The 18,006-nt window shown below is 42.1% G+C and overlaps 1 protein-coding gene across 1 annotated transcript in view; it reads left to right on the top strand.

Moving 5' to 3' along the window:
- Positions 1-13,644, top strand: part of BRCA1 (BRCA1, DNA repair associated) — a 53,795-nt gene extending 40,151 nt beyond the window's left edge. The window contains exons 19-22 of the mRNA XM_019550509.1: positions 4,792-4,846; positions 8,596-8,669; positions 9,290-9,350; positions 12,365-13,644. Of these exons, the coding sequence (XP_019406054.1) occupies positions 4,792-4,846; positions 8,596-8,669; positions 9,290-9,350; positions 12,365-12,474 (300 nt within the window). The 3' untranslated portion in view covers positions 12,475-13,644. The remainder of the gene's footprint in view (positions 1-4,791; positions 4,847-8,595; positions 8,670-9,289; positions 9,351-12,364) is intronic.
- The last annotated feature ends 4,362 nt before the right edge of the window (positions 13,645-18,006 follow it).

The raw sequence follows: 18,006 nt of genomic DNA, 5'->3' as shown, positions 1-18,006 counted from the left end.
GTTCACTGTCTACTCTTCTTTACAGTAAGGGTATATATTTCCTGCAATGCAACCAGCTCTGTTGCAGTTTAACCCCATTGTTTACATCCTGCCTTCTGGAGAAGAGGAAGAAAAACTGTTCTGTTCTTTATGGCAACCTCCGTTTCCTTTGTGTCTAAACTGATGTACTTGGTTCTCTCAGCCTTTCATCATATGGCTTGTGCCATCAGTTGGGATCAGTCTTCTAAATCTGAGGGAAGCTTTGCCCTTTTACCTGGAACTACATAGATTTTTTTCCCTCAAGTCTCTCTGTTCACCAATATGGTACTATCCCCTCCAATTGGTTTTGGGGGAAATATGCTTTTATCTGCAAATATAAGTAACCAGTGGCCTACAGAACAAGGGCAAAGCTCTCTTTTCAACCATGCCCTACTGTATACGAGAGGAGCAATTCAGCCTGTGGTGCCATGGTATTTGGACCATGAGGTTCACCATGGGTTGAGGAAGTTTTACAATGACAATTAATACTACCCCTGCTTCTTACACTACCAAATCCCCAAGCCCCATGCAGCCAGATCACAGCCCAGCCACTCTGCTTCTCTCCCACTTGGCCAAATCAGGTCCACTGGCAGTATCTAGCCCACAGATAGGCTGGACATTGCCCACCCAGCCCATGAGGCAAAAAAGTTGAACACCAATGTAATGGACCCGTCTAGCAAGATGCTTCAGACAGCATCTTCCTACTTTCCATTAATAATGGTCAAACCCTTGTGCTGAACCTAAAGATATTCTAGCTACATCTTGTTTTGTAGCTTTCAGGCCAGTTTGTAAAGTGTCAGTCTTTCTATAGCACTTCGGCACTTCTGAGAGAGCAGGAAGAGAAGAAAAATACATAAAAAGCAAGAAAAGTATATGGTATGTTTATGGGGGGAGGTAGTTTACTATTCAGTCTTTGAAAGCAGCCAAATTGATTTTTAAACTCCTGTAGGAGGTGACTTAATGGTAATAGTATTTTTCTTTTTCTATTGCCTCTTTTGTCTAAGAATTTTAAAGTCATGTTTTACAAATATCTGTGAATAAAATTTCTCAGTATAACCTGCAGGGTAATGAGATCTGTCTCCCCTTCCTTTTAAAGCTGAGCCACTGGCACTTGCATTTAATCATTAAATAAAATGGATGGAGAGCTGTGGGAAAATTTTCATTAAAAATGTTGCTATCACTATGGTGGAATTCAACCCTATTTCACATTACATGCCCAACTGGCATTTAACCCACCCACATAACTGCACTTTTTTGGCACCTGCACACAGCTATTGATCCTGTGCCATATACAGTGTTGACTCATAATGTCCACACAACTGCTGAGCATACTCAATAGGCTGCACTCTGGTTGAGCAGGTATACAGTTCCATAAGCATATACCTGAGCATAATTCCTGAAATTCCAGGGAGGGTCTTTCCATGGCTTTTGCCTGATTGTTTAGTGGCTAGGATATTCGCCTAGGAAGCAGGAGACTGGTTCTAAGTACTCCTTATCCAGAGGTGGTTTGAATCTGCATCTCTCCAACTTCCCAACACAGCGTTTTAATTGCCAGGCTGCAGGTTAAACATTATTGAGTTCCCTTTCCATTGCTCCTTGGAAACTGGAGTCTGTGCACTCAGTCCAGGGAGTTGTATTAGGTCAGGAGCAATTGAATAAGCTGAAGTAGATGTGGTTCAGTGAAGATGGATTGTGGTCTGGAAGGGAGAGGGCCCTTGGTTCAGGCCTGGATCACTGCTCAAACTGGGCAGAAACTTTCCCACTGTTCTCCATCTATTTTATCTAATAATTAAATGCACGGGGCAGTGGCTCACCTTTGAAGAGGAGGCCTGTAGAATGGACTGGATAATACCATTTGGGTGCATAAAGTGAAACAGAATTCTGCCCTAGTTGTTTAACAGTGCAGCAACATTTCGTAGTAACATAGGATAAGTAAACTGTATCAACCGAAACTGCATAAGAGTCTTAGGCAGAACATTTAATTACCTATTCTGGAAATTAGCTAGAATAGTTCTTGCAGAACTATTTTACTGATTGGAAGTGGTCATAATCTTGGCTCTGTTTCCTTCCATAAATAGCATTTCCAGAAGCCTGGTGTGTCTAACAACATGCTTGGGTTTTACTTCAGTAGTGACTTCAGGACTACATACTGTTGTTAACCTACTTCTGTAGCACCAAGGCTTGTTAGCTGAAAGTGTAATAATCTGGCCTCTTCTTTCTTGCCTTGAGAAATAACTATGTTCACACCACCAGTAGGTTGCATCCTGGTGATCTATTGTGCTGCCATATACCTGACCAGAAGACCCACACTGATTGGTCCTTAAGGATGCTATGTAAGATCATCTTTCCTGGTGTGATGGCAGGCTCAGCTCATACAGGGAAGGGCCAAACATCTGGGTGACTCATGCCACTGCTCCACAGTTGCTGGGGATCTCCCTGGTGTGCTCCACTGGAGGGGGAGGCAGGCTTTAACTTTTCCTCAAGAAGACTCAGAAGCCCCAAGAGACCTTTGCCAGGATGAGGCTTCCAGACCCAAGGTAATCCAAGTGGTAGGTCACCACTGAAGCCATAGAGCCAGGAAAGAGCTACAAGGTGAGCTGTCAGGAAGCCATGTAGAGTCCTGTTGGACCCTTCCCTGTGCTTCACTGGAAGTTGGTCAATACCAGTAGTGAAACATTTTGGATTCAACAAAAGTAACATTTCTTAGCAAAATAAAATAATTATCAGAAAATGTTTCATCCATCTACCCTCTTCCTCCTTTCGCACTACCCACAAAAAATTAAGAACATTTGAAATTTGAACCTCTAAAACCCAGGGATATTTGAATCTAGAGTTTTGGCTTTACATGTTGTCATATGAAGTTTGCATTCTGAATTTCAGACTAATTAGCTCTGCAGTAAAGTGTCACCATCTACATATGCTGGTATTAGGGCGCAGTAAACTAATGAACTCCACCGTAAGATAGTGTCAGGGATCTTATGGCGAAGTAATTATAACTGCACTGAAATACGCGTATAAATGCTGACCAGGAGCATAAATTGCTCCCAATCAGCCCAGCAAGCTGCAGGCCTGATCCACCCCAGCTCAAATGCTGCTGTCTCAGGCACACGTGTAGGTGCTGCACCCAGGACCAATTTACTCTGGCTCAAACTACTCTGCAGTTTATTGCTTCACATTAATTGCATGTGTAGCTGCACCCATTGGTATGGACCTACCAAATTCACTATTTCATGGGAAATGCCAGATTTCGCAGTGTCTGCAAAGTATATGGGGGGGGATGAACACTTATCAAAAAAAAAAAAATTTCTGGTTCCTCAGAGTGAGCAATGTCTTCATTTCCTGCCTCCTTCCCCTTCCCCCCACTGATTGGCTGCAGGGGCTGTTTGTCATGCAGTCCTGCCCACTGATTGGTGCAGAGGGGTGGGGCAGCCTTTGCAGACAATCAGCAGCGAGGGGTAGGGCAACATGACAGGCAGCCCTCATAGCCAATCAGTAGCGATAGGTGGGGACATTGGGGCCCCCTCAGCCAATGAGAGGTGTGGGAGGGCCACTGCATTCCGCTTGCGAAATGAGTGCCCATGCCTGCATTTTACGCTCCCCTCCCCCCCGCAAAACCAGGGTGCAGCCCCTGTGTATTAGGTAGGTCCCTACCCATTATGCTTTTTTTTAAACTTACCTTAGTATTTTTTTGTGTATTTAACCTAATGGGTCCTTCCCTGGGTTCTTTCCCATTGGATTTTGCAAGGGGAATAATAGTTTAAGGATTTTATCAACAACTATCAATTAATATTCAGGGGAAGATGCTGTTTTTCCTCAGTTCAACTGTTTGAAAATGTAGATTCCTGAAAACGTAGATTAGATTTAAATATAGGGTCATCTTATAATTGGAATGGTACTGTATTGCACATTCTTGGTTTCATTTGCTCTGAGCATGATGATAACAAATATAGGGATTGTGCATATTGGGCAAGTGCAGCCTCTCCTGATTTTAAGATTTATGTTGGAGCTTAAAAGAAAAATTTTATGTTGCTGTTGTGCAAGTTGCAGACCTTAATTTAGCAATTAAGCAAGTGGGTCATGGAACAAATGTTAACTGCAAAATAGCTTCCTCCTCAGACATAATAAATCACTTCCACTGGAAGGAAGGAACTTTATACTTTGTTTATGGGTCTGTGAGGTTGATTGACAGACACTTTGTGCATGAGAATTTCTTTGTCTCTCAAACCATTTTTGAAATAGCTTTTCTGGGAGCTGGTAAAATTGCTGTAGACATAAGTATCTAGTATCATTAGGTATTGTAGAATAAAATGTCAATTTTTAAGTTAAAAATCTAGCTGATTAGGAAATGCATTTTTTTTTCAAGCTGCATGCACAATAGATGGACTTTGTGGGAGTGGGGATGGAAGCAGATAGTTTTTTTTCCCACTCTTGTCCAAGGTAAGTTTGTGTTGGCATTTGCATAAGTCAAGTACCAACAGCCAACGTTTCCTTAAGAACACCTGTGTTCTATAGGGCGAGTCTCCAGTGCTTTTATTTATCAGCCCTTTTCATGAAAGAGAAAGTACCTAGTAGTCCTGCTGTTCTCTTCTGCTTGATTTGTCAAAGCATTTAATATGGTGGGCTACTGGGATGAGCCTCAGGCCATATAACTAATTCACAGAACATAGCTTGGAACCACAGTTATACAGGTACTGTTACATGACTTTTATTGAGTGTCTATTCCAGAATGGCACTGTGCACTTTGTTTTTCAGCTGTTAACGTGTATTTTTCAGCTCTTCAAAGACTTTGAGATCTGCTGCTACGGGCCTTTCACGGATATGAACACAGGTATGAGATTTTGGATGAAATAAGTATATTCAAATTTCTAGAAACCACAGGAAACATTTGTATTTGCATTGTGAATTTCAATATGCAGTTTGCTTTTAAGCAAAGTTCAACTCCTGAAAAAAACAGTCTCTTAAAAGCTCAGGTGCACTTCTTTGAGGGACAGTTCTGAAAGCTCATCACACTATTATACATTATTTGCTTTTTGGAGGTAGAAAAGTTTTGGATGCATGGCAATAGGAAAAAAAAATAGAAGAGATTTTGGCTTTGTAGAACCCTTCCAATTTGTTGCCCCTAAGTGTTGTGCATAGCACAGAAATTCACATCATGATGTTGCCAGTGTGGTTATGTTGCTAATAAGGTAATTAATGGTAGCATTAGAACATAAGAACAGCCACTTACTGGGTCAGCCCACAGATCCATCTTGCCTAGTGCCCTGTATCACACAGTGGCAGAGAATGGATGCTGTGAGTGAGTAAACTGGCTGTGATCAGCTTTGGTTTTCCCCACCGTTCTTCTCACTTGCAGCCTCCAGTATTTAAAGTTTAGGACGTTCTGATTCAGTAGCTGTATTCCTAACTCCCCTGTTCTATAGCTACTGATGCACTTTTCCACCAAGGATTTGTCAAACACTTTCCAAACTGGCAGCATCTTGTGGCAGAGTTCCATGCTTTTATAGATTCATAGACATTAAGGGCTGGAAGGGACTTCGCGAGATCAAGTGCACCCCCCTGCCTTAGGCAGGAAGTCTTCCAGGGTCAAATGATCCCAGCACGATAACCATTCCAAACTCTTTTTTGAAAGAGTCCAGAGTAGGTGTTTGTACCATCACAGGTAGGAGTCTGTTCCAGACCTTGGACACTCAGACTATAAAAAAAAGTTTTTTTCCTTATGTCCAGTCTAAATTGGCCTTCCAGAAGTTTGTGGCCATTAGATCTTGTTATCCTTAGGGGAATCTTGGTGAACAACTGTTCTCTCAGATCCTGGTGCATCCATCCCCCTTATATACTTATAGGCTGCCACCAAGTCCCACCTCAGCCTTCTCTTCTCCAGTCTGAAGCGTCCCATGTCTGTTAGCCTCTCCTCATAAAGCTTGCTCTCTTGGCCTTTGATCATGGGAGTAGCTCTCCTTTGGACTCTCAAGCCTGTCCACATCTGAGAGATTGCACACTGTGTGGAAAAAGAACTTCCTTTTGTTGGTTTTAAACTTACTACCTACTAGTTTAATCTTGTGACCCCCCCCTACTTCTTGTATTGTGAGAGAAAGTAAATAAGAAATCCCTATATACATTATTTTCGCCATTTAGTAATTTATAAACCCTTATCAAGTTCCCCCTCAAGCATGTCTTTTTTTTTTTTTTTTTATAACTGATTAGACCTAGCCTTTTCAGTCTTTCCCCATATTGAAGCCCCTCCATATCACTAATCATCCTTTTTGCTCTTCTCTGTACCTTCTCCAGTTGTTCTTTTTTTTAAGGTGTGGGGACCAGAACATAGTCAAATGTGAATGCAGCTATGGATTTATAAAGGGGCATAACGATACTTTTCCATTTTGTTTACAATTCCCTTCTTAATGGCTGCATCTACATGGCCCCCCACAAACCCTCACCCACCCACACCTCCCCCAGAAATCACATGCACCCTAATCACCCCCCACCACATACAATATACAAAAGTAAGACTTTATTTCGAACCATTATGCAATGACCTCTATATACACTACGCAAGTGCACATAAATCAGGACAACATTTTTAAAAAAATAAAATATGTTATAGTCGATGTTTGATTTTTAGTATACGATTTGCTTTTTCTCCAATTCCAGGTTGGCCTTCCCCCTCTTCCAAAAGGGGTACTTCTGGGGGCATGGCGAGAGACTACCAGTGGCAACAGTCATGGTTTAGTGGGGTGGGACTTCTGGTCCCAAGATGGTGATCAGGAGGTGGGGCACCTGTCAAGGGATGAGGCTACCCTTGTATCCCTTGACAGCTCACCAAAAGTCATTAAGCAGCCCTCCAGTTGAATTAATTGCCCACCTCTGCTATAGATGTTCCTAAAAGTAAATTTGAATAAAAGAAAAAAACAGTAGAACCTTTTAAGGAAAATACTGCACCCTTTTAGATAAATTCCAACTCCTAGAAAACCCAACTGTAATCATTAACATTTTTAAGTAAGTAAGTAATAAACTCCAGTGCTGGAGTCCCCTAATTAGAGTACAGTGCAGGAATAGGGTTGGGCCACCAGTACTTTATTTGGGGTGAGGGGAGTATATCTTGACAGATCAGGTGTGGGTGATTTTTAATACTGAACTTAATAGGTGTCATTCCTGTAACCTTTCAGGAATCATCTAGGGCTAAATTATGTTATCCTTAAACTAAGCACCTCTTCATTCTGCATATAGGTCTGCTGAGGAAAATGGTACTGCCTTGCAGAGCTAGTTCAAATGAGGCTGAAAGATTTCAGCTCATAATAGAAGGTCTAATCAGAGATGAAATCTAGGCTTTCTTGGTCTCTTCTGTCCAGGTGCCTGCAGCAGACTGCTTTGGGCTTATTCTTCATTATGAGGATTTTAGAAGAACCTACTTTATCACGAAATTAGGCATTTCTGATTCTTTTCCATGACTTGTCAAAACAAGTTGTATGATGTCTCCAGTTTCTGTCAGTGCCTACATTGATCATATGAAATTATTTTTAAAATGATCTTCCTTCCATTTAATTTTTCTGGGATTTTTCTTTTCACTTTTAAAAAAAAAGGAAAGATGCAATAAGTACTGCACTTCTTTAGAAAGGCTTTTATATACTAACTGTCAAAAATATACAGTTAATCGAAGTATTTTTCTGCCCTAGCACTGTCCCTACCCATTACCTTTTTAGCAATTGAGACAACCACCGTGCAATTTTATCTCCTCTTAATCTTGCAAAAGAGCAGTTGTGAAAAACACTCAAATATTAAAGCCTGCAGTTATACACAGAGTAGATAAATGAAGTGGATTGTAGTCTTCTCATTAGTTTAAAACCTGCAGGTATATGGAGTTGCTTAAACATTTAAGTACTGAAACTTTTCAGTAGAGGTTGCACATATTTTTCCCATTGCTTCTCTTCATTCATTTCTGCCCCAGGCTCTAATTTGTCTGGAATCACATTTATTTTTGACTGGATGAATTATTCCCATATCTCTTGACATTTACAGTAATTACCACAAAGTGTGCAGTGCTCATTCCTAGTGCAGTGATGATTACAGATTCTTCACTTAAGAGGTTTTTTTCATGTCTCTTCACCAACAGTTCAGCAAGTGACTTGAAATTAAATACTTTGACTACTTTATGTTAATTAGAGATTACCTTGTATCTCTAAAGTTAGAAATAGATTTTGCCAAACTGAAGCAGATCAGCTGTGGTGGGACATGTCCAGAGATTGCCCAGCTCCCATGCAGCCCCACACCAGGACCTGTGCTGACTCATGCTTCAGGTGGAGGCATGGGTTGGTGCACGTCCCAGCATAAAGAGATGGTGCTAGGGATTCCTTGACTGCTGTGCAGGTTGGTGCAGGTCTCCAGCAAGGAGATGTAGGGTAGTGTGGGAGCTGGGGAATTCCTTACTCACATGCCTCTTTCCTGGGCCTGCACTGAAGAGAGAGAGGCTCCTCTGTTTATGCCTAATTTTTTATGGAATAGCAACACTAGTAAATTGTAGATCCCCATGGTGGTGGTGTATTGTTGTAATATACTGTTTTTTTTTCTCTAATTTTTATTCAGAAAATTTAGAGTGGATGGTAGAGCTTTGTGGTGCCTCTGTGGTGACTCAGCTTCATCTATTCACTCATAAGGCAGTAAGTATTTAGTGAAGGATGGAAGGTTCAATGTAAAATTGATTTTTTTTTCTTTTCTTCTTTCCCCCCTCTTCCCACTCTCTCCCCCCAACCCCTTCATAACCTAGTCCCTTTAATATAGTACCCAGTCTGGGGGTGGGGGGTGCGCATGCTTGTGAAATACTGATGTAGAGAGAGGAGGTGCTGTTTGCATGTCTGAGGCTGTGCTGGTTTTAAGTAGCTCTAATCCTCCTATTCCATATATTGGCCTCTCCTGCTAATTGTGCCAAGAGGCATGCTAGCTTTAAGTGATCTATTAAGATTTCAGGTGGCAATGTGTACAGGCCAGGCCACCTGCCTCATTTCTTTTGATGATAAAGGTCAGCCTAGCTTTTTATACTAAAAAGGTACATTAACTTACAGTCAGCAGGCCTTCCCTGACAGAAACCCATCGTAAAATAATCTTACAAAACTTAACACATTTCTTGTTTCTTCTTCTCTTACTTCCCTTCCTGGATCTATTCAATGAAGCAAAGAATTATCTAGTTATTGCTATTTGCAGGATGATAGGAAAGAGTGATTTTTATGCCATATGTAAAAGAGTAGCTTTTTTTTTCTTATTTCCTGTCTTAAAATCCTAGAAACAAGCTGCAGTAGTCATTGTGCAGCCAGATGCTTGGGTGGAAGACACAGGCTACAGAGGTAAGTTTATACAGAATTTTGGACTACTTTATTTGTTATTTATAGTACACGAGGCACATGACTTGCAGTTCTGCTTGTTTGGGTGATAAATACTAGTGAACTTTCCTAATGGAATTCTAATCAAATCCTGTTGCAAGGGGATTGAGGGATGCTCTTAGATTTCAAAGTAGATATAGTTCTTCATTTCAGACTTTGCCTTTAACTATTTTGAGAGTATTGCAGTCCTGAGAAGTTGCCTGCCAGAGTCTCATGGAAAAAAGGTGCAATAGGATATAAATGTAATCATACAATAATGCATACTTTGCTAGCTTTGTATTCTGCATGTTTCCAGGGTTAGATTTAGTTGAACTTTTTTAACGTGAGAGGCTACTTTATAAAATTTAAAGTCTTGGCATTTTAGAGGCTTATGTGATCTAGCAGAAAAAATTCAGGTGGGGCAAGAACCTTTTAGTTAATAGCAGACACCCAGCTACAATAAGTTCATTGATACTATATCCTTTCTTAAGCATCAGCACTCTAGCCCCAAAATAAAATATGAAAAAGATGTTTGTTTATCTGTCCTCTGCATTTTTAATGAACACATTTTCAGTGGACACTGGCGGGCCAGTAGGGGGAGCTCCTTTGTTGAGCCTCCCTCCTCACTATGCCCATCCACCTTCTGGCCTCCACATGTCTCTCCAGGGGCGCCTAAGCCCTGGCAGACCCCCTTTCGAGCCCCACCGCAGAGTCCGGGGGTAACGTGTGCTGCCACCACCCTGAGGGGGGGACCCTCTTAAGCTCTGTGTCCTCGGGGACGCACAGGCCTAATAGTCCAACGGGTACTCGACCCAGTATAAGCACTTGGGGCACTCCCCCAAGTTGAGGGCCAAAAATAGTCTCCCTTAGTCTGCAGACCCAAGGGGCCTACTAGGCATAATTAAACCCACCCCTCAATAAGTCTCCTACACCAGTCACAAAGGAGAACTTTATTGATTACAGGGGGTAGGGTGAAAATAGGGTACAAGATAGAACAATATCATAGAAATCCCATGGAGCAAAAGTCTGGCTAGGGTAGCCTTTTGATCACGCATCTGAGTTACTGCCAGCTATATATCTAATCAGATCTCAAGTAGCTTACTCACAAGTATCATCCCGAGGCTGTTGGAGATTCCCTCTGGAGGCAGGCCGTTCCTAGCTCGTGAGTTACGGGGGAGAGAGCCAGTTTCAGATGGTAAAGCTCCTCTCTAAGTCTGAGTCCCTGCATGGCTGCTGCCGCCTCCTCCTGGCCAGTCTTAACTTATAAAGCCCCTGTGACCTTTTTCACCTGGTCCAATGGAGGCCAGCACCTGTTAGCTGTTGGCCAACCAATTTGAAATACATCACTAGTTGCCGGGCAGACTCTAGCCCACCAGGTAGAAACCCCTCACCCAGGTAGCCGATACCAGTCATGTAGGCAGAGGGAACAGGTTTCCCCCCTCCCTCAGGAATGTATCCAGCTCAGGTTACCTAAAGAGATAGGGTAAAGGTGCGTCTCCTCTGCTGGGCCCATCCTAATCAAATTGTCACATAGCAGGGATTTTGGGGAGAAACAGAAGTGGCTTCCTGCCACAGACACAGCCCTTCCACCAGTTGATCTCTGCTGTGTTCTTTTACCCACCAGCATGCTGTTGTCTCTCCCAAGAGATATCTTTGCCTATTGTCTTCCACTATACTTCTCAACTAGAATGCCATACAGTACTATTAGCACCTTAATGTGTACAAACACCTAGACATGACTCGCAAGCAAAGCCTAGAGCTTTCAAAGAGGAATCAATGTTGACCTGTTGTTATCTTTCTAGAGTTCTTTGTAACAGAAGAAATGCTCTGTTACTTTTCCATAATAAAAAAATTAATAAAAGCTGAGAGATCATTTTCCAGTGGGTCCCTTGAGTCAAGAAAGGTTGAGAACTACTGTTTTACATTTGAAGTCAAGAAGACCCTTGTGGGGTTCCACAGCCCTAGCCATCTTGGATATGCTTTCCTTTGGATATCCCTGGGAAGGATAGTCTAAATGTATTGTGCTTTTTTACAATGACTTCTTTCTGACCAGAATTCAACTGTTCTTGGGGAACCACACAAGCACCTCTGTTTTCATTAGAATAATTAATTTGATGCTAGTGGCATCTACCTCCAGAATGCTAGGTGCTTTTTCAAATGTGCATGAGTTTGTCTTTACCCCAACACACTTCCTAAAATCATAAATCTAACTGTAGTTGGTGGGAAAGCAGAACTGGTGATTCCCTGAAGCCAGGTTGTCATTGGACTAAAGTAGTCCAGAAGAGCTGTTAACTTTGAATATACCAAGTGCTCTAGACTTCCTTTTTTGTTAAGTGAGGATTATGGGAGTTGAGGCAAGGGTGAGGGCTGGTTAGACCAGCAGAAGCCAGGAGCACAGTTGTGGCATGGGAGATGACGGGTACAAATATAACAGCTGTTTGCATGTTATAGGAAGATGCTATAAAGAAAAAGGGATTGAATTCATTAGAAGGCTGGGTAGTGATTTGGATAAGACCTCTCTAAGTTCTTTCTCTTCAGCCTTTGTAAACAGTGAAAAATAGATGTAATCAAAATCTTTTAATGCCACAAATGTCCTTTAGTATCATCCTTCTCTCTGAATTTCATTGTGTCTAAGAAAATCAGCCATGAACTGAATGGGTGTGCAGACAGGAACTAAAGCTCTGTGACCCTGGGGATTCTAAGTAATGCTTATCAAAAACTGCTAAAAGCTCTCTTTAGGTGTGTTTTTCTCTTGCATGGCATTTTTAAAGATCTGCATAGATACCAGCTATTTAAGTGGTCGTGAATTTTTGTGCACTGTCAAAATACATAGAGTAGCAGCCAGCATGTCATTGTTTAGAACATCATTTTTAAAGACCTTTAATGCTGAAATAAATCATTGCTAAGAATCACAGTGATGCCTTTACCAGCAGCTCACAGTCTCAATGTTACATTCACCTGCAGGTGTTTAGTTTTATCATTCATGTTTTGTTTTTCAGCAATTCAGCAGAAGTGCAGTGCTACTGTGGTGACCCGAGAGTGGGTGTTAGACAGTGTTGCATGCTATGAACGCCAGGAGTTTGATGCCTACCTTGTGTCCCAGGAATAAAGATGATGTCCTGTTCACATTGCTCAGACAACCCTGTCAAAGAAGGCGTTTCAGCATGGATTTTAAGGACCGGGGTTTTTAGAATCCTTGGATAATGTATCTTTAATAATGTTGTATCAATATATCAAGATTATCTAGTTTCACTTAAATCAGCTTAAAAGTTTGTTTAAACCATTTTTACTGTGCAAAGGCAGAATTAAGTGTTACTTTTTAACAAATGTAAAACTTCCAGCTTTAAAATAGTCCTTTAAAATTTATCTAAAAACAGGCAATAAACAAATTTGACATTTAATGTGATTTAAAGCTAGACCTCCAAATAGAAATGCTGATGCATTATTCACCATCGTAGCTGATTCATGCCTATTTATCTCAGGACCTTTTTGAAGCCAAGTCATTTACAAGAGTTATATGGAGCTTGGGGCTTGAATTAACTCAGCTGTACAAGTGCAGTTTCTCAGGGATTTTGTTGTTTGCATAAATACCCACTGTATAAAGGAATATGCTTATATGAACACATCCATCACAAAACTATTGTTTCAGTACATCTCAGCTTATTTAATTCTGAATCCTGGACAAAGCTGTTTGAAAACTATTTAAAGAGGTCTAGGTTGGTACTTAGCACAGAATATTTTTCTCTCTGGAATGGTCATACCTAAGTAAGCTTCCAAAAAAAGCCAGTTAGGCCAAGTCACCAACACATTAAAGCAAATCATCCTTAACCCAACAAAACATCCTCAAGCTAGTGACTACTCTGTTAATCCTAGTTCAGTAGAGTATTTATAGCATCCTGACACTGCAGATTAAATAGATTTGCTCCCACTTCCCTGCTACTTAAAACAAATGCTAAAAAACCTTTCGATTCTAATACTTCATGTCTGCAGAATAAGAGTCCACCAAGAGAAAATATACTGCTTTTCATTCAAAATAATATATTGCTGCTGCTTGTTGCCAAAAATCCAGCTTCATAAACAATTTTGTATTTTCAGAACAGAAAAAGAAACTGTTTTCATAAAGTTGCTGTTTCAAAAATAGTTTATAACTGAGTTGAAGAACTGTTTGATACAGTGGCCTGCAGCAGGTTAGTTTGGCCTAAAATATTTGTATAAAGTGTCTTTGCTAAATGTTAGAATACTTAAAGCAAATAAATATGATTGGCAAGTACCCACTTAATTGTGCAGTTCTCTTGGTGTGAATCAGCCAGTTAGCCTCAACACTGAGATGCATATTGAAATGTTTCTGAAGTCTAATCTCCTGGTGATAGGGAGGGCAGCTGGAGAAAATTTCATAAATGTAAATTGGAATTTCAGAGCTACAGACACAATTGTGAGCTCGGTCAGAATGAGAAGCAGATATGTTATCAAGTGTCTTACAGTTGCCAAATGAAGGCAGATGTAGTCTAACTTGGGTTGCTGCTAGTAGGAGTGCTGGGAGCATTTGCTTAGCTGGCTTACATCACTGCTCTGCCTTTTTTTTCTTTCTTTTTCAGGCTTGTGCGACAGTATTTCATAATTGTCAAGGCTGCTCAGCACAACCTCACCTTCAGGGTGACATTTCTCTTATCTCTAGAGTCCACATTGGCTTTTTTTATCTATCTTCCAAAGATTAGAGCTATCAGGGCTAAATGTTGCCTGTTAGATGAGAAGGAAAGGCTGACCCTCTCTTGCAGTTGCTACTGTGAAATTGTCCCTCTGATCTGGATACGAGAGCTGTCCTTTCTAACTGGTAATGTGCTAGTTCATCCTAGAGGATTGTCAATAGGCACAACACCTATGATGCTGTGCTTCCTTCTTGAAAGGCTGCTTTATGGATGACCAGGTCTCTGAAAACAGTACTGTGTGTGAGCTTTGCATAGTAATCTGTCTGAGTTGAGCTTTAAGTGGAAAAAGTTCAATTATTTTAAGAATCTAGTTGAGGATTGTTTACTTTGATTTCCCTTTCCACAGAGTTTAACTGAAGCTGTAGCTTTGCTGTGGCTCTTTGGGGCACACTGTCCCATTTTGGGTGGTTTAGAACTTTAAACTCACTTACATTGCTTTCTCTCTTCTCATGATTCTGTTTGTCATTGAAACAGCAAATTCACTCTGTTCAGTCAGTCTGGTGGCAGCACCTTGAGCTGCTGTGCAGGAGAGCTCATTCTGTTTCCCCTATGCTCACTGCCCTCAGCTTGTCTAGTCCTGAGAGTTCTGGGAGAGCAGCCTCTAAAAGTGGGGAATGCTACATCGTGCAGTGGGGGCCCCCACATCTTGGGGGACTTTGATTCTGATTGGTGATTCCCAGGTTAGGGTATGAGACTGAAAGAGATGTGAAGGAGTTTCCAAGGAGAAAAAGTAACCTGCTTCACCTGGCTTTAAATCTGGTTAAATAGCATAGCGCTTCAATAACTTGCACTTGGCATGGTGTTCCCCATCATGAGGTATTCATCCTTAACTTGAATCCAGATTTGCTGTGTTGTCACATTTCTTGCAGTTCTCCAGCTCTATCTTGAGACTGTTATCTGTGAGAGGGGGGCTGCATTCTGGCCTGAAAGGCAGCAGCTTCTAAAATCAAGCTCCTTGAACAGTAAAAATTCATATAACTAAACTGAGCACATAGCTGTCAGACTAGAACAGAGCTCTGCAGCAGGAGGCTGAACTAGGAACATCATTGGGACAATCGGAGATTAATTATTAATTATCAGGATAGTTTGCCCCTGTAATTTCTCATGCTGATGTGTACACATTGGGTGAAAATATCTTGGCCAGTTCTAAAATGTTTATACCCTTAGCATTGAAATGCTGAGCAAAATTAGGGAAGCCCAGAGAGGTTTTCCTCTCTTTATGCCATTTGGCTGCAGGGCTGAACTTTTTCCAGTGGGTTTATAATGCTAAATATGTTATTCCTGGGAGGAACTTTATCAGAAAGGTTTGATTTATATTTTGGTCAGAGTACAGTTGGGCTGGGACTCTGATTTCTAGCTAACCAATTCCACTTAAGAGCAACTGGCAAAGCAGCTGGTTTGTATGCCAGTGAAATGATATAAACTAAAAAAACCTTTCTAGTGTCTGAGCAGCAAGATACTGGTTCTCACTTTATTTGTGGATATGGCAAGGGTGGGCAATGTCTGTGTATTAAGTCTGGAGTAAAACAGTATTGTGGCTGAGCCCAGTAATTGGTTGTAAGAGGGTTTCCAGTGATGGAAGAAATTAGCAGATCTTTAGTGAGCAATAAACTTAACATAGATGTTTTGCTCCCACTCTAGTATAAAAGATCTAACTGTATACAATATGGGTGCCTGGGATGGGAATAATGGAATTAATTACATTTGTGCTTACCCCCTCCCAAGGATTTTAATTAGTTACAATTACCAAAAGAAAATATTGAAATGAAGGTATAAACCGGTCAGGATTTAAACTATTTTATACCCACTGTAATAGGTTACGTGCAAAAGAAATGTCTGAAAATATAATCCACAGAAATCTCTTGGGAAGCACCTAAGAAGAATAGACAAACCAGTTGAGAGGCAAGGATTTCTGTGGGTGACCTTTTTTAATTTTTGTTTTGTTTTGTTTGGACCAACTGCATGGTTTCAAGGGACTTAAGCTTTTAAAAAAAACATCACCCCTCCCTGCACCAAGGCAGGGGGTTGTACTAGATGACCTGTGGCGGTCCCCTTCCAGCCCTACTTTCCTATGATTCTTCAGGTCTCAACTTCATTTCAATACAAACCAATTGTGAAGTTTTGAAATGGCTGTCACCACTTAAGTGTTCACAGTTCAGGAAAAATTGTGGGAGAAGTGCGTTGCAAATGTGGGAGTGTCAATCTCCTGGCCTGTAAGACTACAAACAGATGGCACATTTGTCTTGGATGCATGAACAGTTTATCCTGGGCCATTGCAAAGTATGTCTGAACTGTTATCCCAGCATTGCATCATTGAATCACTGGTAGAAAAGCAGCAGTGCATTCAGTTGCTCCCAAAACCCTGATTAGAAGGGCAGTGTAGGTTCAGGCCAATCCCAGGATATTTCTGTTCTAGAACAGACACTGGCACAACTTGTCCTGGGAAAAATCTAATGTCTATTCCTAGTCCAAGAAAGAAACTCTATTTCAATTGTACATGCCTAAGTGTAGCCATGTTAAAGCCATTTTTGGCCCTTGTGCACTGTTTGGATTCTGTTTGCACCAGCAGCCAAATCAAATGATGCTGTGTACACACCTGCTAAAAGGAGGGGGGAGAAGTAGCCCTCCCACATTTCTTAGCCAGAAGTGCTTGAACCACCAGCCCATGGGGCCCAGTTTTGACCAGAGCACCCTCCAATTCTCTTTGAAGCTTGCCCACTGCATCTGACATTTAACATTTGTTGGATAAAATGGGTAAACAGCACTGGAGTATTTTCTGCCCCATTGGGTGCACAGGCCCAAGCTAAAACCCAGGGCCCCCTCTCATCTCACTGAGTCATCCTCTCAGGCTGGTTCTCTTCCTTGGTTGCACGTTTTATTGTGGATGCTTACAGGGCTGTTTGCAAGAAGGCTGGAGTGTGCTCTGGTTAATACCCAGCTCATGTCTGGTCATTAGAGCACTTTACTCTGAAGTGGCAGGTACATGTTCAAACTCTCTCCCTTTGCTGTGGGTATGAGGGAGGGTGGACATCTAGAATATGTGTCTCCTATTCTTCAAGTAAGTACCCTAACCACTGGGTTTTTGATCTGAAGAGTACGAGGGTTGCATTAGTGATGTGAAAGGTTAAACGATTAATCATTTAACTGTTAAGTGTAGTGATAGCTAACTAACTTAGCTTATAGGTTATCCTTTAGCTCAGGGTGGGCTCAGTATTGTCAGGGAAGGGAAGCTGCATGGTGCCCCAGCAGGGATCAGAAGGCCAAAGGGCAGGCAGGAGGGAGGGAGGTGGAGGGGAGGGGTGATGGGGACTAGTACCCATAGCCTAAGACAGAGGTAGGCACCCCCTGGCACAGGTGCCAGAGCATGGCATGCAATGGCCCACATGCCTTAGAGCACATGGTGGGGAAAGGGCTCAGGCTGCACTACCACAACAAGGATTGGGCCCCTTGGGGCTCCCCTTCCCTCCAGCGTTTGCATGCTGATATCAGTTTGGTGCCGATATTAAAAAAAAAAAAAATGACCATATTGGAAATCACCATGATGTGGCCGATTAAATGCCCATGGGTGCACACAGCTGCAGCACAGTACACAAGCAGTGAGGAGCACAGCCCAGCAGCTTGGAGAGTTGTGTGCAGCTGGTAAATCTGATGTGGATTGGGGAGGGAAGATCAGCACCCCCCACAATGAGGGAGGAAGTGGGACTGGGGCTGGAGTAAGCGCTGCCCAGCTGGGCAGAGCGGGATGGCTTGTCTAGGGGGTGCAGGGAGGGAGAGGGGTGGGCTAGTGCCAGGGCTGAATGGTAGGGAGGCGGGGAGACTGGGCCATGCTGCACTCATGGCAGATGGCAGTGCTGGGAGGGTGACTGGGGGAGGGGGTTGCAGCCACCTCAAATTTCTCCATAATCCCCCCTAAACCCTCCCCCCAGTGCCGCCAC

The sequence above is a fragment of the Crocodylus porosus genome, unplaced genomic scaffold (assembly GCF_001723895.1).
Source record: "Crocodylus porosus isolate Cpor-Errol unplaced genomic scaffold, CroPor_comp1, whole genome shotgun sequence".
In the NCBI taxonomy this organism is placed as follows: domain Eukaryota; kingdom Metazoa; phylum Chordata; order Crocodylia; family Crocodylidae; genus Crocodylus; species Crocodylus porosus.
Note: the sequence above shows the minus strand (reverse complement) of the source record. Positions and strands in the feature narration are given on the sequence as shown.